Genomic DNA, 22,726 nt, shown 5'->3' with positions numbered 1-22,726 from the left:
AATTCAAATGAAATGAATACAAATACATACAAATGTTACTTATTATTTTTATATAAATTGGAAAACATATGCTATACTCCAAATTGCACAATCTGTAAAAACAATGCCTTTTACAAATGGATGAAATATTATACACTCTTTTCCTAATAAATATAAAGTTGTAAAAATACATTAATCTTTCATCATGCAGTAAATGTGAACTGAAAACATCATCAGACCCATACCAAATAAACAATACAGCGAGAATTGCTATGCTTTTTCTTTGGATGAGCTTCATATAATATGCTTTTTCTTTGGATGAGCTTCATATAATCTGAAATAAAAATCTATGATGGGTGCCAGATTGCTTCCGGTTTAGGGACAGTGGGTTTCACGGAATACGTTTAGTACTGTTTTCCTTGAAAATTAATGCCACCTGGTTTGTTGATAAGTCGGATGATACATATTAGCTGTATTGAGTTCTTTTGTAATTCTATTAATTAACTTGTGATAAAGAGTGTGTAAACATGATTTTATTTTCTTGCAGACTTAAGAGCAAGCTTCTGCTTTTCGAAGTTCGATGAAGGAAGGTGCTCTTCTCCAAAACCCAAAAACCACACCAAACAGGAATGCTGCTGTGCCATCTATGGTGCTGGCTGGGGCGATCCATGTGAGATCTGCCCAGTTGAAGGAGATGGTAAGTTGCAGACAGATGGTGCTCACTCAAGTCTGTAATGAGAGGGATAATAGACCAGGGATTCTCATATCAGTGAATTGATTCCAGCAGGGTCCTCAGAATGGTACAATGGATTTGCCCAGCGAGGCCAGTTTAATCAATTTGTAACACTTGCAAAACACAGTCATGAGTTAGCACGGTCACATCACTATTTTATTTTAACTACTGAAGAAAATTTAAGCTAAATGAAACAAAGGTTTGAGAAACGCTGGTTTAGTGGAATACACAAATAGAACAATAGCGATCATGATTAAACCGTTCTTATTATTAGTACTCTAAAGTTCACGTGTACTAGGCCTTTTTCCAGTCACAAAACCTATGATTTACAAAGTCACATGGTTTGTCTCCATAAAATGGTATAGGGCCATGTACGAAATCCCTTTGATGAGTCAGCAAAGCATTTCTAACTCACAAAAGGCATTTTATAAAATATTCTGAATCACAGTTAGTACAGGTTGTGAAAAGGGCATCCCCTCTAATTGTGATTGGAAGTAATGTGTATCAATGATTTACGACTGTTTGCCTTTGTGACTCATAACTGGCAGCCAGCCTTGGGGAAGAGATGACCAGAGAGGTTTATAGAGGACTGAAATGAAAAAAAAAATGTTTAAATTCATCATCTCTCACTTTAATGGGCTACTTTGTAAAGCAAATGCAAGGATGGTGATATATACTCCAGATTTTGGTCAGGAATAACTGTGCACCCATTCGATGAATGTCCACAAAACTTTGCGGACCTTTTGCTTTTTCTACATGGGCAGATGATGCATAGTTTCGTGGTGATTTGTTAAGGGGGTGCAAAGAAAAAAGGGGAGGGCTCAAAACATGTTTTTCCAACAATGCATTTTCCGTAGACCTTTTAAAAAGATGTTGCGCCAAAACAGCTGAACGGATTTCATGAAATTTGTCAGGAATATAGATAATGGTCTGGAAAGGATCCTTTTTGCTATTTCATGAAAACCCATTCAGTATTTTTTTTAGCTATACGTCTCAGAAACTTGGTGATATCTCAGGCTGCGGTACACTACTACATTATATTTAAGAAGAAATATAGTACAGTTCATTTCTTTTACAATTTGTACATTTTCTTTTGATTTGACACTTAGGCCCCGATTAGGATGTTTGGCGGACTGCCATCGACAGGTTGTTGGTGGTCGTCTGCCCGACAGCCAGGAATACAGTCCGACAGCTGCATTATGATGCGGTCATTGGGAGCGCAGTGGTTGGAGGGACTGACTATGCTCCCACAGGCTCAAGGAGCCTGTTGGGGTGTCGGTCCGACTGTAATCCCTACAATGGGAGAATTGCCTGCACCGCCGTAGGGATTACGATGTCCCTTTTCCCTCTGCCTTTACATGGCGGTCTGACTGCCACGTAAAGGCAGATGAAAGGGACTTTGTTGGCTGCCAGCAGGGCCCCCGTCCCCCTTGAGCCTCAGCTATAGGCCCGGGAGGGACATGTGGTGCCCCTCCACCCCACCAAATTCCCAGGCACCATGTGGTACCCGGCGCACGGTGAACGGATGTTTGCAAAATGCCTTTTTCCATTGTGGCTTGTGCTGCAGTCCTTTTCTGGGCCACAGCACAAGCCGCAATGGAAAATGGCATTTTTCCAACTGCCTACACAGTGGTTGCATCCTAATTAGGTGGGTGGAACTGTCGAATACATGTCGGACAGTTCAATTACCGCGGTGATTGCGGTCGGACGATCGACCATCGTAATCAGGTCCTTAGTCTGCATTCTGGATTTTAAGGGGAAATATAGTGTAGTTCAGTAAAAATTAAATATGCACAAAATTTTTAAAAAACATTCTACTGCACCAAAATTCCCCTAAAAGCCGGAACGCAGGCTAAGTTTAGTCTAAACTATATTTTGCGCTTTCAATTTTGGCCGATTACGATCTCTCTAGGAAGGCCTCCAGACGGGTTCCGGAATGAGAAAATCCTATTCGGAGCATATGTTTCCGACCGAATCGTCTCCCGTTCCGAACGACCAAGTACGATGCGAAGATCTGGTCTGCCTCAACCTAATCGTTTCCGAACCCGATCCTGTAAGTCCAACTTGTTCGCAGCCGGGCAATGGAGCCGGCTTCCGAAAGAGCGAGTACCATGCACGATTCGGTCTCCGCGAGATGAAACGGCTGTGGGAATCGGACTTCAGGCGGCTATAGCAGGCCCCCCTTCATCCGGGGCCCTCCGAATTGATCAATTGGGGGTACCCATGAGCCCCCCTTTCCATGTATGCACAGTGTGGCGGGCACCATGGTGTGCCTGCCACAGAGTGTATGCATTTCCCCACCCACCCCTCTGTGCTATGGGAGCCTGTGTATGCGTCCTGTATACAGGCTCCCATAGAGTTCAATGGGAGTCCGAGCAAAAAAAGTCTGTCACCATACGCGTTCATCGGAATCTGTCGTTCAGACTTGCGGAGCGCAATTCGCTAGTAAAGCCCTCTGGATCTGGGTCGTATGGAGGGCTTTCCTAGCAAGATCGTAATCGGCCCCTTTGTCTGTGTTTTGAGTTGTACGGGGAAATGTGGTGTAGTATAGTGTACTTAAAAAAATGAATGTGTAAAAAATAAAAAAAACACATTGCTACGCTATATTTCCTCTCAAAACCCAGAACACAGACTAAGAGCCTCATTTTGATGGCAGGCAGACTGTCACCGACAGGCCATCGGTGGCGATCCGTCTGACATCCAGTGTATCGGTCAAACCGCCGTATTAAGATACTGACGGTCGGAGCGATTTGGGCAGGAGGAGAGACTGCCACCTCCGACAGGCTCAAGGAGTCCATAAGGGCGGCAGTAGGAGGCCAATCCCTATAATGGGGGCAGTGCCTGTAGAGACACCTCCGTAGGGATTAGGATGTCCCTTTCTCCCAGATTTTACATGGCAGTCCCACCGCCATGTAAAGGCAGACATAAAGGGACCCGTGGGCCTTCGCTATGGTGCCAGGAGGGCACATGTGGTGCCCCTCAAACATCCAGGTACCTGTGTGGCAGGCACCACATTTTACGCAATTCGACTCTATGCTAATCAACTCTACAAGACTCTAATTTATGCCACTCCACTCTGCACCACTCCAATCTTTGCCACTTTATGCCACTCCACTCCAAGCCATTCAACTCTATGCCACTCCATTCTACATCACTCTACTGTACGCCACTCCACTCCCGTTCATGCTATTTCAATCTACGCCACTCTATGTCACTCTACGCAACTGATTTCTGCGCTATTCTGCTCTACACCACTCTCTTTTACACCGCTCCACTCTGCACTACGCCTATCCACGCTATTCCACTCTGCACCACTCCACTGTATATCATTATATGGCATTCCACTCTTCTGTGTTCCACTCTACGCCATTCTATTGTCACTCCATTGTACGCCTCTGTACTCTACGCACGTCCACTCTACCGTATTCAACTCTACATCACTCCACTATACATGACTCTATTCCACTTCACTGTAAGGTATTCCACTGGACGCTACTCCACTTTATGTCCCTCCACTCTACTCCATTCTACGACACTCTAATGTACGACACTATATATCACTCTACACTACTGTACTCTGTGGCAGTCTTTTTAATGACACTCCACTCAACACACCACTCAATTTAGTATGACCTCCATACACACTGTTAGCAACTCGCTAACCATGCTACATTAACTATTATTCACCACTCTACCAAGCATAGTGTTTTATAACTGATTTCATTACACATGCCATGAGTCTTGTTAGAAATGCTATAATTAAATATGCTATCAATCAACTCGGATTTGTAGTGCGCGGCTAATCACCCGCCGGGGTATCCAGACGCCAGATTTTGTAGTAAAAGCTCTCATTATTTCTCTGTGTACTTACGTTTTTCAACTCCCTTACATTAAAGATTATTGTGATTTATCTGACTTGAATTACCCTATTTTATGAATTAAAAAAAATAGATTAGTTTGACTACAGTTGTGCTTTATTCAAATGTTGAGGGCCTGCCATGGTTCTTATTAGTCAAAGTGGATAAACCCCTGGACCATAATTAAAACTAATTTTTAATGTAGTCCACATGCTTGGGGCATTTGAAAAGCCGTTAGACACTGCAGCATCATTAACAAAAGAGATAAGTTGCAAACATAGCTGGCCTATAGTATTAATAGAAAATGCAAGGGGTTCTAGGCTCAGGGCAGTGGTCCAGCTGTACTTAAAGAAATATGCATTTTCATTTCATTATTGGTTAAGTAAAGAATTGATAAAGTGCTGTGTCGACCATTGATATCGCCTTGGTGTGCTGAACTCTTAATCAGGCAGGGTCTCACCAAATTACACACACATTTGTATAGATTGAAAATGGTTTTAAACAGATTACCCATGGTTATTTTGTGAAAATGAGACAGCATTTTCACATGCATCATTCCTCAGGATATGTTTTTTAAAGTTAGGCCCATACTTGGATATGCACACGTTAAATGTTTAATATTCATGCCGGGATCTTGTGCTTGGCAAACCGTAAAACCGACTAGTTCTGCTGGTAGGGAATATATTCCATTACTAGTTTTCAACAAAATGTGTTACTTGCGTCAGATGTTCTAATGATCGGTCCAGTGGCCATTCCTTCCAATAATATGCTATTAAGCTAGCTGAGAACATATTGTGGCTTTGGACCAGTAGATATGAGCTTGCCAGATGCACTGGCAGTGTGTTGCCAAATCTAAATAATATCTCTGTGAAAGATCTGAAAATTGCTGTGAGAACTGTAATTGTGAAATAACGTTAATGTTGTATTGTTTCTAAGCCTATCATCATACTGAAGGATGATGTACATGTGCACACATTCACAATAAAATCCACGTTTTTAATAATGTTTTGAAGTTTAGTCTGGATGAAAAGATAAAAACTGTGAGCTGTGCCAAGCATTCTCCAGAGTAAGAAAGACTGAAAAATTGGACCGTAGTCTCTTCCTTCTAAAGAGAAGTTATTAAGTATTTCTAGTCCTAGACTATGCAGCGCGTGCGAACAGACTAGGGCGTTGATCCTTATTTCAACCTCTTGTACATGCCTGAGTTCTATATTTGTGATAGTTACTCGGTTCATTTATGGGAATGGCCGATGTCACTGTGCTGAGGGCAGGGGGCGAGGGGTGGCAGGAGGTGCCAGGTACCCGGTTTCAAGGTCAGGGAAAACCTTTCCCACCCATAGACCTATAACATACAGGCCTTAACAAGGAAATTCGTTATAAAGGCATGTGTGGTTAAGGTATATACTTTGTAAAAAAAATGTTTGGTACAGACATTTGCTTTGTAACGCATGCGTGGTAAAGGCATTCACGTTATTACTCATGCGTGGTAAAGACACGCGTTGCAATGGAATGCATTGTTCTGTCATACATCCCATATTTACATCTTTACACACTGCAAGATTACCTTATAACACTGGGACCGCTTTTCTGGCAGTTCCTGCTGCCAATAGGCCTCTGCAATTAACAGATTAGATGTACAAAGCATACCTGTAATCGACGGGATTCTTATTCACAGACATTTCAAAAGTGGCAAATGTAAAGCATGCACGGCAGAAATACATGTAAATGACGCACAAGGCAAGTCATGAGCAGGAGGGTTGCTCACGGTCAACTCCCATGTGAAAAATGATTTGTATATACTCTCAGTGGCCGGTACGCAGGCTTTGGCACGTGTTGTTAATGTTGACAGACATTTTGTCGCCTGCACGGCAGCGCCAAATTAAATCCCTATGCAGTCGTAGGTAGGGAAATCGCTGTCAATAGTTTGGGAAGGGAGCAGGAGTATGGGGGGCGCCCCGTTGAGAATGCATCACCTTAGGGCAAACACTGGCGTCGAAAGAGAGCCAGTGTTTGCCACACCATGAAATGTACGCAAATTTCACTGGCCAGTTCTTCAATGCTCCGGTTTGAAATATACGCTTAGCTTTAGGTTCCAGCTTGCAGTTTAAGGCATCTTATATTTTGCAAGGGCAATGAAAAAAATTGATGAGCAGCTCAAGTTTAGAACTGTTAACATCAAAATCTTTGAATTTATTAACTGGTATAGTATTTCTTTGCGGACAGTTTACACATTTTTGAATGTGGTGTGTCCATTTGCAACCATAGAAAAAGTGTTACTCGGGCACTCTTTCTGCAAGGCACTTCCTTGGGTCCATCATTGATCAACATCTGACAATGTAATCAAACAATCCTGTATTTTCCATGGTCTTCAAAACTCACAATGCTCTGTAAAAGTGAATTCTGGGAGTCTTTCTGCTGGACGCTATCCCACTACCTGACTTTGAGTCAGGTGTCAATGACACCGGCTTCCCTCCTACTCACTTGTAACATGTTCACAAGCAGACATCTCCTGCAAGTTTCAAGAGCAGACCTATGAAGTGTAGAGTTGGAATCTCCTGCACCTTGTCTGCTGATAAGTTGGTTGCATTTACAGAAAACGATTCTCTTAAAAATGCACCCGTTTTATTTTACAGAGGCCTTCAAACAGATTTGCCCATTTGGAGTTGGGATACGCCTGGGACCCGATGATGAGCGGCTTGGTATGTTCCTCTTAATAACCTAACCTAAATTGTGTCATTCACATAAATTATCAAGTTAAAATGGCAAGAGGCGGAGGCACAATAATATGAGAAAATAACTGTGAACTAGACTAGACTTTCAAAACTCTTTCTGCCCCTCCTTTTCCCATAATACTACCGCTTTATACCACTTACCCATATTCTCATTCTACAGGAGTTCTATAAACCTGGAAAATATAAAAGGATCCGGAGAATTACAAATAGTTGGAAAATGGACCTGCTCCCTACCTCCTCCTATTCCCACCTGCACTTACCCCATCCCATATTCTTTCATTCACTTCCTCTCATCATCAGTGCAACCTCTTCCCTGCTCAAAAAGAGCTGCACAATCACATGGAGATTAAAATGGGCAGATCAATCAAACCAGTAGTTCCTCACCCTGACTTCCTTTCCTATGTATTCTGCCACATTTGCATTTCTTCTGACCATCACAGCCAAGGCATTCTCTCCACTCCTCTTGCTGCCTTCAGTCCGCCATGTTCATTAATCCTAAATGTAGTAGTGTGAAGGTGGAAAGTGTGATGTCTGCAGCTCTTTAGTGGTTGCTTTTACTTCGATGTTCCCTTCAAACTTCTTCTGCATATTCCCTGCCTCCCAGAATCTTGATCAATTCCAGAGCAAATATTTAATAACAGAAAGACCTCTGACAATGCAATAAGCAGGGGTACCAGGAGACCCGTGGGCATGGCGGTACCACCCTGGTGTTCAGTGCTACATGCCGAGAGTCTGTTTTGCTATTTTGTCTATCCTGACTCTTGCAGATTTTTTTTTTTGGTGTTGTTTCATTCTTTTCTCATTTTCCAAACTAAGATGTGGATGAATGTGAAGACCCAGAAAGGTGTCTAAACGGACAATGTATCAACACCGACGGATCTTATCGCTGTGAATGTCCCTTCGGATTTGAACTTTTTGGCGTTGAATGCAGAGGTAGGTATTTTTGTGCAAGAAAAGATTATATCAATGCTAAATTAAATACCTTTATTATTTAATTGATAACTCTAGCAATTAGGAAAGTAATCTGTAATATTACGAGTCCACTTTAGGATTTTTCCACCCCGTGTATAATTAAACACATGATCTGTACTGCAGATGTCGATGAATGTTCGGTCGGGCAGCCATGTGGAAATGGGACTTGCAAGAATGTTGTTGGAGGATTTGAGTGTACATGTGATGAAGGTTTCGAGCCAGGACCAATGATGACATGCGAAGGTAAAAACTCAGAATTCCTAAATATTTCTGTTGCTTGAGATTGGTAAATATAGGGGACTTTTTGCTCCTGTTTTTGCCCTTAGCCCATTAGTCAGTATATAGGAGGAATGACGTTTAGAACTTGATGCTATTTACTGATAGAATGTGAGGCATTGCTTTGAGGATGCAGCCATCGTGTCTGTGACATTTATGTAAAAGAGGGTAGAAGGCAAAAAGCACCCCTGTGTCATGGCTTTTTAGATGAGAACTACTTTGATAATGCATCTCTCAGGCTTATGTGGATCTCTGTTTCAATTTTCTTGTTCATCTGTTTTGACCTGTGGTCCAGCTAGAAAGCAGCTGAGTACAGTATAAAAATATATGCAGATGTAGCTTGTGTGGGTTTGCTACTGGGCTTTTCACTTTCAGTGGCATTTGCTTTAAAATATACATTTGTGATTCTCTTATGTGTGAATGAATAACAGTGATACTAGAGCAATGAAATGTCACTTTTAGACATGGAATTACCCAAAAGGAAAGAAAGTGGGACGTTTTATGAGGAGCCCCTTCAAACATCAAACTCAAACATGACTCAAACCCCACACATGACAGTTTTCATCCTCAAACATGCTTCGAGAACCGCTTAATTCCTTACATCTAGAGAAGATATCCCAATGAACAAAAATAACATGTGCCTTTGGGACGCAGTTAGAAGAGGTTTTTCCCTCACTATTTACGTTACTGAAACAGATTACCAGTCTAGAACCATAGGAAAGAATCTCGACTCTGGTCACTCTCTCAAAACCAAGGGGTACTCATTTGTCTAACCTAACAGCGCCCTTGCACCACCCGACAGCGCCCTTGCACCACCCGACAGCGCCCTTGCACCACCCGACAGCGCCCTTGCACCACCCGACAGCGCCCTTGCACCACCCAACAGCGCCCTTGCACCACCCGACAGCGCCCTTGCACAGCTCAGATATTCCTCACCCAACCAGGCCCTGGCTCATCCCTCACACGCATCCCTGGTAGCTTGTCTGTCTTCCTTAGTTATGTGATCAAGCTAAATATGCATGCTTATGTCCTGTCCTTTTGGTCATGTTTCCTGTGACTCAACTCTCAGTCGAAATCTGTAAAAGTGCCTCTTTCTATGTCTCTAGTAGCCAAGTTCACAAGCATCATCCCATTCCGATGGCCCTCGGAACATTAATCTTCCCATTCCTCTATGCGCTGTGCAGAGATCCTGTCTACCACGCAAGAAAGGAGTGCTCTAGTCACCCTTGCACCAACCTGAGCCTCAGAACCTTCTCTCTGAGTCTCGGTCTCCTGCCCACAACCATTGTGGTCTTTGCTCCCCTATCGATCCCCATTAGATGCTATCCTATTGTTCCTCTCCGTGTCCTTAGAGAGGAGCCCCATTAGATCCCACCCAAAACGTTCTTCATACTTCTTATCCCTCTTCAACCCTACCTTTGCCTTCCAGTTACCTCGCTGTAGCAGAATTCCACACCCTACACCACGGCATATTCCTTCTCCGATGAGAAATCTTGCTCTGATACTGGAGGGAGAGTGGTATGAGCAGAATATGTCACTACATTAATCATGTTCTGCATGAACCAGTCTTCCACAGTCAAAATGGAGACAAACAGAAGTATTGCATAATGTGTTAGTCTGAGAGGTTTCACAGATTTTAGATAACATGGAATTTGGGAATTTCTCAAATGTCACCGGCGTAAGGAAAATTTGACCAATTTGGCCTACTGCAAATCCCTCTCCCATTATATTATTGGCCCGAGCACTACCGCAGAGGGGAGATAGGCCCCTCTGCATGCTCTTGTCTCCTCGCATTATCATTACTCACTTGCATGACTACCCTTTGTGAATGGTGAATACATAGGACCATGTTAAAAATGACGCAAAGGTGGCGCAAGTTCCTGGTAAATAAGCCCCATAGTTCCCAGAAATAGTGAGACAGTACGTGCTTGCTCCACATGGCTTATGCACCGGTGGCCATCTTGGAAGTGTCCTGTAGAACAACTCGGTAGCGCTCACCTCAGCAGTGAAAGAAAGATGGGACTGAGCAGAATGGTCTCAGTGGCAAGTTCGTGCTGACTCAGTGACCATCTTGGTATGTTGGGGAGCCACAAGCTCTCCAGTCATTTCTGCCAATCTAAAGCAACATTTCTGTCAGTTCTTTCGGAGACTCTGATGAAAATACATACATTTGACACTCAGAACAAATGCAGTAAGGAAAAAAAGTGTATTCAGATGCTATGCATAGTGCCTACTAAGTAGTTATTTTTTTCTTTTGTTGACAATTGTTTCCTGTTTCCAACCACACAGATATCAATGAATGTACCCAGAATCCTCTGCTGTGTGCTTTCCGATGTGTGAACACCTACGGAGCATATGAGTGCAAATGTCCTTCTGGCTATGTGCTGCGAGAGGACAACAGGATGTGCAGAGGTGAGCTGGGCCCAAAATGTTTCCACACCTGCAAAGTAGGAGTAGTTCACCAAGTATTTAGGCTTTTCACCCTAGTTTTATTTTGTTTTACTACAAACTCTTTAACATGCCTTTAAATAGCGCTGCATAAGATTTGTGTAGATTAGCAAAGTGTTTAATATAAATGATTTTTCCACAATAAGGATCACATTGTGAGTTATTTTTCACTTTTGTCATCAAATTATTGCTATAATATTACACTGCTAAGTACTTATGTGTTTCCGTCTCTTATTTCCTTTTTGATTGCGATCATTTTATGTAGTTCAGTATTTGATTTCATTGTTTATTTTCTGTGCATATTTTAGTAGGACTTCCTACTCATAACATCCCGATCGACATAAAGGCCATTGTCGCTGGTACCACAGGCCCTTGAAGGCCCGCTGTAGCACTATTGGCCCAAGCTGAAGAGGTCCAGTGACATGGGAGGGGCATTTGTGTGGCTGATAAAGCCCATTTCAATGGCCTGCATTAAGGCAGTTATCACACTCTTATGCATGTGTGCGGAATGATTTATTTAAAAGTTTCACCTGTTAGACACTGGGGCTTTAAAAACTCCTACGGCTTCCTGCAGCTGCCCCTGCCTTTTACAACTGCCTCTGCTGTGCATGTATGCTATTGAATGAGGGTCCATCACACCAGAGTGTAGGGTCCTGGCTGTAGCTGTCATGGACGGGCAGTATGAGCTGTGAACAAAGGGAGTGTGAAGCTTCTGCGGCCCTTGCCTCTCCCTCAGCTCTGCCACATTTCCTTAATTTATTTGACAAGAGAGAGGCTGAGAAGAAAGGTACTGAAAGGTTTGCTCCTCCATTGGGTCTGGCTATCACTGCAAAACCATCCACTCTTGCCCCTTGACCTCAGCCTCTGCTTTCCTGGCTCTCTTGCATCACTCCACACAACCCCACACATCATGAGGAAAGTGAGAGACTTAGACTATAGATTGGGGTTTTCAGATGTTGCCGACAGTGGGTCTGTCTGAGAGTTCCATAGGCTCTTGCTCCTTTGTCTTTCAGGGAGCTCTCAACATTCCAATATTTTAATATTAAGTTATTTTTGCTTGAAAATAAACAGCCTTTAGATTTCTCCTCATTCATAGTTTTCTGTTAACACCCACAGCTTTCACGTTTATTTTACTTTGGTTTTGCAGTGTGATCTGTTAATTAGCTCTTTGTGCAGTCTGATGACCCGTCTTGTAACCTGCGGTGATACTTTGCTCATAGCATGTTTGACCCATGCAGCGACAGACACTGAGCTCCATAGACTTTCAAAGCTATATGAGCTATGACTAAATACATTGCTTTAAACTCCTTTCCAGATCAGAACGAATGTGAGGAAGGAATACACGACTGTGATGCCAAGCAAATGACCTGTAAAAATATGATTGGAACATACATGTGCATTTGTGGACCTGGATACCAACGCAGACCAGATGGTGAAGGGTGCATAGGTACAGTATGGGTCGCAGATCATGCACCATTCTGCATTAAATACGATGACGAAAGCATTGCATTTTGAACTGATGCTCACAGCCCATGAGTTTGCACAGAATTACCATTAGACAAAGAAAGAAAATGCTCCCTGTTATGTTTAACCCTGTAACCTGTGGTGTTTTTTGAACGCCATTCTGATTTCCATAACATTACATTTTATAGAAGAGTGTTCCATACAGTCAGTTTCCTCCTTAAATCTCATGTGTGGCATATTCCACAGACAGTTCATTGCTCGCATGCATTTACATATCTTCATTTGCAACACATAAAAATGTGTACATACACCATCTTTGCTTCGGTAAATTAAGCACGGTTCTTTCATCTAGTGTGTTGTGCCACATCTTTACAAAACTTTTATTCATCAACAATATTTAAGTGATCTCCTAAGTTATGAAGCTTCCATGAGCAGACCAAGGAAGCTTTTTATTAACGTTTTCCATACATGCTTCGTCTAGTCCTTGTGTACAATAAAAGGGGACAACTCGGTAATCAGTGAAAGAAGCAGCGGGTGCCAGGTAGAACTTACTCTACTAGCGTGAGCCTCACTACCCATGGATAATCTTTGTTTAAATAATTGAGTACAAAAAGAATACGTCATATGCCCATAAGTTTTCATTCGGAGCACCAACATTACAGCATAATACTGTATAATAATTCATTAGTTGTAATTGGCCGTCGTCTGACACAATTATACGAAACCTACCCACCTTCCCATCAAAACAAATCCCCATGATAATACCCCCACATGATAACGGACTAAGGGCTTGATTTAGATGTCGGCAGATAGATTACTCCATCAAAATGGTGATGGATATCCTGTCTGCCGAAATATAAATAATGTTATAGCCTATGGGATTTAAATTTCGGAGTTCTATTTCTGTGGTGAAGTCCAAGGGTCCAGCATGGCAGTCCTTCTTCTTCAAATGTTTCAGGCAGGGATCTTAGGAGCTTCTGGAGTTCACCCATATTTATTCTCCGTTCTGGGCTGGCAATAGGGTCGCACACCCCAAACAATAGCGTCAGAGTTGCCAACTTCTGCTATGACCACTTCCTGCGAAGTGTGGCATATTTTTTACCTAGAATGTACTGTTCTAACAAAAATCAAAATGGAGAAATTCTCTCCTTCGAGTGTGTGTCAGTATAACCCAACCCAGGTGTATGGCTAACCTTTGACTACACTCCCCTTCCAGCCCCTGTCCTAATCTAATCCACGGAGCTCCCATCTGGTTGGGGATTAAGGAAGTGGGGGTTGGCCTAGGTCCTGTGACATCTGTTTTCCAGCCTTTGAAGTCCAGCTTATCTCCCCAGCCCTTTTCCTTTCCCTGACTTTCAAACAAGCAGATCTCCTCCCACCAAGTGACTGTATTGCTGCCCACCTACTTCACAGCTACTCAGATGAGAGCCTGGCTGAGGCTGAGAAAGGCTGACCAGTCAGAAGAGGCTGCTACTGGGCTGCCTCAGGTAACTTCAGGATAGTAAGTTCTAAAATTACTTTCCTGTGATAGTTATATTAAATTCGATCTTGGCAAGCTATTGGATTTATTGTAACCATTATTTTGATCCTCCAAATTATATTGTCAGCTAAATCCAATCAACGTTTGACTGTATTGGATGCAATACAGCCTTCCCATGTGAGCCTATGGTGTTAGTAGCACTATAACAGGGAAAAACGACTTTGACTGATTTTCTCTACCAGTTCATATAATCCATCTTTTATTTTGGCCTTGCTTATTATAACAATGCACCCTACCCTTGAGGCACCTAGGGCAGACCTTAGAGGTGACTTATATGTAATAAAAAGGTAGTTTGGGATGTTGGAAGTACTTTTAATTCTAAAAGTCGGATTTGGGCATTTTAAAACCAGCTTGCAAGGCAGGCCTGGCTTTAAATCACACCAGACAAGGGAGGAGCCTAGCGCGCATCCAAGATGGTCGCGTGAGCACAGGGCTCCCCGGACCCTTTCTGCTCCTCGGAATATATCCTGAGACTATCCTGATTTGGTTTATGGAATCTGGGAGATGAAGACCAGCTGATCTTATATCTCTTTTTAAAACTCTAATCGGACCTGGGAATCCTGAGTTGTCGTCGCCGGAACGTTTGGGACCCACCCGACGGAGGTGGCCGGGGTGAAGGTGACCCGTGGGGCCGGGCTGCAATTGAACAACAGCGGCCTCAGCCCGGTGCCAGTTGCCGATTCAGCGCTTTCGGTTTCGGTTTTGGCCTTCAGGGGAGCAGCTGGCGTGCGTGCTCAAGGTGGCGAGGTGCCTCCTGGGCCTCTGCCCGGGGCTTGCTTCCATCTGCTACTGGTGGGCCTAACGCCTCCGACCCCTACACCGACAGCTTGTGGTCCTTTTGCTGCGCCCGCACACCTCGTGATCGGAGGTCCCATTGAGAGACTGCGCTCACATGGCGGGCAAAGGGGGTCCGGAGGGGCGCAAGACCAAGGCTTCTCTGCGCGGGGGGGCGGTCCAGAGCAACAACATGGACCGCTACACCCAGGGCCGGGGGTCCCCTGGCGCTGCTGGCCTCTCCCCGGATGCTGCAGGGGGAGGCACGGCCGTTTCTGCGGAACCTTCCCTGCAGGACATTATGGGCGCCATCGAGGGCATCAGGGAAACCATCGCGACGCAATATGAGGCCCTGGCCCGTAAGATCGACACTGTCGCGATCGATGTCACCCTGATTCGGGCCGACCTCTCCAAAACCAACGAGAAGGTCCAGGCCCTTGATACACGGACCTCCACCCTGGGTGCGGAGGTGTCGGATCTGCGGGCCGCGCTTGGGGACATTAGAGTGGTCAACGACCATATGGCCCGGCGGCTTGAGGACTTCGAGGGACGGGCCCGACGCAACAACATCCGCATCATTGGTGTACCGGAGTCCTCCGACAGCCGCCCGGTGGACCTCGTGGTCGAGGAACTTATCATGCAACAGCTGTCCCCGGCTGGCCTAAGCAGATTCTTCGCCGTGGAGCGGGCCCATCGAGTGCCGGGCGGCCGGCCTCGGCCGGGGGCCCCCCCGAGGCCTATCGTGGCTAAACTGTTCCACTACAGGGACCGCGACGCTATTCTGCAGGCTTCACGGACCCGTGGCCCGGTCCGCTACGAGAACTCGACCATAAATTTTTATCCGGACTTTACGCAACTGGTCCAGAAACAGCGGATGGGATTCCAAGGGGTGAAGCGCCGTCTCCGCGAGCTAGGCCTGAAGTATTTGATGATCTACCCGGCTAAACTACGAGTGGAGCAGGGAGAGCGGACAGCCTTTTTTGACTCTCCTGTGGCCGCAAGTGACTGGCTGGACTCGCTGCCGGACGGGGGTGGCCGGCCCGGGCCCTCTGGGGGCATCGCAGGTGACGGGTCCCCTTAGACTGACATTTGGTCCTTGCTTTTGCGGTTTTGCACTGTACAGTTGGGTCTTACTTCTTATGCATACTGTGTCTTACCAGGACCCGTGAGGGGTGCGGGCGGGTTCGGGTCCCTTTCCTCCTCCGGGGTCTTTTTGTAGAATGGGGTTAGTGGGGCGACAGGCACACTGCAAGTTGGGGGGGGTCTTTGGCCCGCAGGGGTGCAGGGTGGGGGGAGTTGGATTTGGGGTGGGGTTGGGGGGGAAGAGGGGTTGTTTTGTTGTGTGTTGTTTGTTTACAGGGCGAGGTATTGATTTTTGTCCATATTTGGGAACTGTGCGGCGGGCTGGGGGCCTCTTGATCTATTGGAGGGGATGGGGGGAGACGGGTTGAGGCTTATGTCATGGAACGTCAATGGGTTGGGGGATCGTATTAAGCGGGGTGTTGTACTGCAATATTTGCGTCGTTTGACTCCTGATGTGGTGTTTCTCCAGGAGACGCATTTGGTTGGCAATGTCTGCCATGCGATGAACAGGGGGGGATACCGCCTCGTAGCCCATTCTGGTTTCACAACTGGCTCCAGGGGGGTGGGCATTCTCCTGCAAACCTCCCTTCCGGTGGAGATCACGAGGATAGTCTCGGATGACAGAGGGCGCTATGTGTGTTTGATTGGGAGGTGGGAGGGGCAGCCCCTTACCCTGGTTTCAGTCTACGTCCCCCCGGGCCTCCAGAACTCCACCTTTATTGACTTGGGTCGAATGCTGCTTGACCTTCCGGACGGCCTCCTGCTCATGGGCGGGGACTTTAATTCTGTGGTTTCGGGTGAACTGGATCGTCACCCACCAAGGACCCTCCCCGCTGCCCAGTCATGGCTGGGTGGGATGTTGGAGACCTTCGGCTTGGTGGATAGTTGGAGACTAATGCATCCGACCCAGTGTCAGTTTACCTTTCATTCGGGGGCGCATGGGAGTCTCTCCAGGTTAGACTACTTCCTTATGCCCGCGGCGCAGACTGGTCGGATTCGAGAGGTCAGGCACCTGGCGCGTGGTATCTCCGACCATTCTCCGCTGTGGCTTCTCTTCGACACCGGGTCGCGGTCCGCAGGGCGGATAGCTCCCATTAACCCCTGGTACTTGCGGGACCCTGTGACTCGTGACAGCCTGGTTAAGGCCATGGACCAATACTTCAGTGAAAACGAGGGGTCGGTGTCGTCTGCGTTGTCCCTTTGGGAAGCCTTTAAAACTGTGATACGCGGACACGCCCTCGCCCAAATAGTGGTGGCCAAGAAGGTTAGGAGTGAGGCGGTGGTGAAGCTGGAGACTGACATCTCGGGGCTGGAGTCGGCCTTGGAGGCGGATGTTACTCCGGACGGGCTACATGCCCTTAGCCTGAAACAGTTCGAATATAGGTCCCTGGTCACTGACGCGGCCAAAACTATGTATAGGGAGCAGCAGGGCCGATTGTATGACGCGGGGGACAAGGCGGGAAAGTTGATTGCGTGGCTGGACAAAAAGGAGAGAGTGAATCGTGTGGTCCCCGAGTTGCGTGCTGCGGATGGTGTGTGTGTGACTGAGCCGGATGAGATTGTGGAATGTTTCGCTGACCACCTCCGGGCGGTGTACTCCCCGGTGACTGACAGGGATGAGGATGACTCTCGCCTCCTACTGAGAGATATTGCTCTGCCCGGCCTGTCCGTTGAGGACCGGGAGCGGCTGGACGCCCCTTTGTCGTCGGATGAAATAGCGACCGCGATTCGTTCCCTTCGCTCGGGCAAGGCTATGGGTCCTAACGGACTGCCCATTGAACTATACAAATTGCGTCCTGATAAGCTTGCGCCCTTCCTCAGCCGCATGTTCCGCGACTCTCTTGCGGCGGGTTCCCTTCCGGCCGACCAGCGCTTGGCCACTATAGTCGTTATCCCCAAGGAGGGCAAGCCGCGAGACCGCTGTACTTCTTACCGGCCTATTTCACTGCTCAATGCGGAGCCTAAAATCCTGGCGAAAGTCCTGGCCAATCGATTGTTGAGTGTCGTGTGCGACCTTATTCATCCGGACCAATGCGGCTTTATCCCGCACCGCAACACCGCTCTTAACTTGCGGCGTCTTCACGGTGCCCTTGCCAGGGCGGAGTTCCTCTCCGAACCGGCCGTGCTGGTTTCTTTGGATGCCACGATGGCCTTTGACACTATTGAGTGGCCATTCCTCTGGGCCGTCTTGGATAAATTCGGCTTTGGAGCGGGCTTTATTGGCTGGGTGAGGCTCCTTTACACGGGACCCATGGCCCAAGTGGTGGTGAATGGGCGGGTCTCTCGGCCCTTTGCCCTCGGCAGGGGCACGAGGCAGGGGTGCCCGTTGTCCCCGTTGCTTTTTGCTCTCGCCCTGGAGCCGCTCGCTGCCTGGCTCCGTTGGGAGCCCTCGCTCAGAGGGATCCGGTGGGGCCCGGGCTTTGAAGATCGGGTCTCGCTGTATGCGGACGACATTCTCCTGTATCTCACCTCACCACGGCAGTCGCTCAACGTCCTCTTTGACGTTCTAACCTCCTTTGGGAACAATTCGGGTCTCACGATCAATTGGTCTAAATCCTGCGTTTATCCCATCTCTGGTGGTCCTCCTCTCCTGCCGCCTCGGCTCCCGATTCAAATATCTCTGAGCGGCTTTAAGTACCTGGGGATATACGTTTCGCTGGACCCGGCGGCTCGCTATGAGCAGAATCTCCTGCGTCCACTTCGGCGATTGCGGGAGGACACGGCCCGGTGGTGCAGGCTGCCCCTGTCCCCGCTGGGTCGGGCCGCGCTGTTCAAAATGATGTCCCTTCCCAGGTTCCTCTATGCACTCCAGAACTCCTTCGACGTTATCCCAGTGGCCTACTTTCGGGAGGTGGAGAGCCTGCAGAGGAGACTGGTGTGGGACGGGCGGGCGCGTATTGCTCTTGCCAAGCTCACTCTTCCCTGGTATGACGGGGGCATCGCGCTTCCTGACATTCGCAGGTACTATTGGGCCTCGCAGCTAGCTGCCATTAACCACGCCATGTATGCGCCCGGCTTGAATCCGGCGTATGAGATGGACAAGTTCCTGCTTCCCGGCGGGAACTACAACAGGGCACTTTATTCCCGCCTGGCTGGCCGGACCCTTACGGGTCCTACTAAGATTGCTGTGCGGACCTGGAGGGCTGCCACTGCGGCCATGGGCTGGAGTGAGCGATTAACATGTGCTACTCCCTTGTTTGCCTCCGACCGCCTGGGCAGCTTGTGGACCACGAAGGGGTTTGACCAGTGGGACACGATTGGTATCAGCAAAGTGGGAGACCTGTGGCACAAGGGCGCGGTCAAGACTTTCGCGGTGCTCCAGGCAGAATACGAGCTGACCGACAGGGAGTTCTTCCGCGCCGCCCAGGTTCGACACGCCCTGCTCTCGGTCTTCGGGGAGGGGACCAAGATCCCTGTTTCCTCGCCCCTCGAGGACCGCATACTTGACGGACATGTCCCCGATAGTACTATTTCTTTAATTTATAAAAAATTAATTAATCACCGGGCGGACCTTTTTGTGCGCCTTCGGGAGGCTTGGACTGGGGATGGGGTGGAATTGGACGACGAAGATTGGCAGTCTGCACTGTCGTCCCCCAAGGAGGTTGCCATTCCGGCTCGTCTCCGGTTGGTACAGCTCAAGATTCTCCACCGGGTGTATGTGACGGGTCCGCGCTTGGTCTCGATGGGATTTTCCGACGACGGGCTCTGTAAGCGAGGCTGTGGGCTCAGCGCCACCTTTCTTCATATCCTTTGGGAGTGCCGCGAGGTGGCGGACTACTGGCGCCGGGTCGTCACGGTTATGGGACAGGTCACTGGGGTTGTGCTGCTGCCGGAGGTGCGTCGCTGTGTCCTGAATGTGTGGGAGCCCAATGACTACAGCGCGGCTCAGACTCGGTGGGCGGCCCTAGGGAACATGATTGCCAAGAGGGACATAGCGCAACTTTGGGGCGCTCAACGGCCGCCCACCGTGTCAGTATGGAAGGAGAATATGGACTGGTGTATGTTTAGGGAGAAGACAGTGTATGTGGCCCGTGGCAAGCCGGGGGCGTGGGGTAGAATTTGGGGGCAATGGAACGCGTATCGCGGAGGCATCTGTACGCCCCCCCTGGTAGACACTGATATCGCCATGTCCCCCTGACCCTTGATGGTTCCTGGCGCCTTTTGTAACAACTACATATGGACGTTCAGCTCCCTTGGCCCCCTTCCCCCCCCCCCTCCGCCCCCCGGCCTCCCGGTACTCCTCTCTTTAGCGGATTGCTCAATTGTCCTGACTTGAGTTTCCCGGGGGGAGCCTGTCCCGCACTGGTTTCCCTCATAACTCGCCTTTTGTTTTTTATTGTTTTTCTTTTTGTCTTTGTGATTGTTGGACTTGCGCTTCCTGTTCCTCGAGAACTATCTGGAGCCACTGCGGGGCAGCGCCCTGGGAACTGATTGTAGCCTTGATATGTGTAGATTCCTTCTGTACCTAGCGGCCGGCCCGGGTGGTTGTAGGCCCGTACTTGTACCCGATTTACTGTTCAATAAAAAATTTTTCAAAAAAAAAAAAAAAAAAAAAAAAATCACACCAGACACCACAGCAATGCACACTTAAGTGCATTAAGTCCGCTGGTGTCTCCAAACCAACATGCCCTACTATATACTAGGGACTTACAGGTACACTTTTAAGGTCAATTAGAATTATACCAATTACCACGTACCTTTTAAGGGCAGAGCGCTTGCCCTGGACCTGGTTAGCAGAACCCAGGGCACTTTCAAAGTCAGTAGCCACCAGCATCAGTCAAAAATAGGGGTGATCAGCGCAAAAAGGATGACTTTCCTACACTATTGGTAAGTGAGATTTATCTTTATTAACCAGAATTCTGTGGTTTCCCGTTCTTAAAAAAAAACACAATATTGGTGGCTGCCCATGATTCTGGGACCGAGGCTCCCTGCTGAGCTTCCAAGAAATTGATAATCATATCCCCCCAAGAGAATCGGGTAAAATACCCAATTAAACTCCAACAGGATCCTATCCAGTTCTTCTGCCTTCCCAGATGGCAGAGAATTAAGGGCCTCTTTCAGTTCCTCCACTGCAAACGGAGTATCCAAATATGGCTGGTCGCCCTTATCTAATGCTGATTCATTGACTAATTTGAGATACTGTTTAATCTTGCTGGAGGAGGGGGGAAAGCCTTCTTGACAGAGTGCTTGATAATTTTCTTCAAACACCCTGATAATAAATCCCAGAGTGTTAAGCTAATGCCCATCCTTATCCCTTATAACACTGATGATATTATGCAACTTTTTCTGATGCGTTTTCAGCGTCAGGACCTTTCCTATGCAATTACTATATTAATAGCTCTGTGCCTTATGAATGTTTTTGATCTCTCTGCTATCTTTTTAGCGTGATAGCTATTAATGCTAGCCTTAGTAACTGCAATCCTTTTTAGGAGCTTATACTCGTCATGTCCTTCAATCATGGCCTTAACATGGTCAACTTCCAGTTTGGCCAGCTCCTTGTAATATTCTTTGCCTTGATTTGCTTGTATTTTATGATTGTAAAAATCTAAACTAAATGTTTCCCCTTTAATATCAGCTTTCAAAGAGTCCCACATAATATCCACAGCTGCACTCCAACTACTTCTATCTATAATGTCTATCAGTTGATGGTTTGTGATACAGTATTAGGTAAAGAGAGTTTTTTCCTTTTTATTGTATAGCCCCTTTAATGCTTTTGGGTATGGGCAAAGCCTTTCCTTGATCTCAAGTAACTTAGTTTAATTTAGCCTTTTTGTCACTACTACTTGTAAACAACCATGGTGGAGTGTTTGATGGATCTTGCAATGTGAATTCAAAGTGCAGGTGAGAGTCTTCCTGTTCTTGGGATGCAGATTGTTGCTTGCTGGTTGTTTGTTTTCTTTATTGTTGGCCCTTTGAAGATGGGACATCTGAAGCTCCACTAGCCTAGGTTGGTGTGCTCAGTGGGTCTTCAGTTTTGGTAACCACTCATGTGTCTGTCTTTAGAATGAAATCAAGCCACATTTGGAAGAATTTCTAATCTTAGAGATGCCCAGTGAGATGTATGAGTGGTTGTAGGCGGTCCTAAGGTTTGGTTGCTATGTGGCATCAATGTCTTTCTGTTCTTAGTAGGCAGATTATTGTCTGAAGGTGGAAGGTTATAATAAAAGCAACAACTCTGAATGGGAATCAGGCCCCATGGCTTTGCATTAACCTATGTGAGTGTGAGCGGTAGTTCTTGAGTTGTGATTACTGTGTGTGTGTGTGTGTGCTAGGGTCCTTCTATCTTTACTTATTTTTGTAGGCAATAGCCTGTAACATCAAGTGAGACATAAGACCAGGTTTCATACAAAGATAAATAATCGAGTTAGCATGGCAACATTTAGCCATTTTTAGTTCTGTCCTGGTTTTAAGCGATAATACCATTTGCACTCTTTTTGCGTTTCCTACAAAATTAATGTTTTTATTTTCTTTAAGCCAGTTTTTATTGTATTTCTTACTGCTTAGTGTAATCTGTGCTTCCGTTGTTGCTGTTAACTGTAAAATAATTCAACACTTTGTTTTGTTGTCTTCATTATGGCTTTAGCCATTTTGGAGAGTTTGCAGCCTGTACATTAGAATCAATGTAAATTGTTTGTCTTGTTTCAAAATTAGATCAAAATGAATGCCAGGCGAAGCCCGCTGTCTGTGAAAATGGGCGCTGCATCAATACGAAGGGAAGTTTCAGGTGTGAATGCAGTGACGGATATATCGTAAGCGAGTCTCAGAATGAATGCATAGGTAAGTACATTATTATGTTCTTTAAAAGTGGCAGAAATGTTATTGAAAGATAAAGTGGCATGAAATCACCACTGCCTATTTATGTTTTCAA

The 22,726-nt window shown here is 46.6% G+C and overlaps 1 protein-coding gene across 1 annotated transcript in view; it reads left to right on the top strand.

Annotated features, from left to right (window-relative positions):
- FBN1 (fibrillin 1) overlaps positions 1-22,726 on the top strand; it is a 722,489-nt gene that overhangs the window by 646,896 nt on the left and 52,867 nt on the right. Inside the window, exons 50-56 of the mRNA XM_085644212.1 lie at positions 527-676; positions 7,203-7,268; positions 8,118-8,234; positions 8,397-8,516; positions 10,839-10,961; positions 12,313-12,444; positions 22,510-22,635. Of these exons, the coding sequence (XP_085500338.1) occupies positions 527-676; positions 7,203-7,268; positions 8,118-8,234; positions 8,397-8,516; positions 10,839-10,961; positions 12,313-12,444; positions 22,510-22,635 (834 nt within the window). The remainder of the gene's footprint in view (positions 1-526; positions 677-7,202; positions 7,269-8,117; positions 8,235-8,396; positions 8,517-10,838; positions 10,962-12,312; positions 12,445-22,509; positions 22,636-22,726) is intronic.

Source organism: Triturus cristatus, chromosome 3_1 (assembly GCF_964204655.1).
Source record: "Triturus cristatus chromosome 3_1, aTriCri1.1, whole genome shotgun sequence".
NCBI classification, from domain to species: domain Eukaryota; kingdom Metazoa; phylum Chordata; class Amphibia; order Caudata; family Salamandridae; genus Triturus; species Triturus cristatus.
Note: the sequence above shows the minus strand (reverse complement) of the source record. Positions and strands in the feature narration are given on the sequence as shown.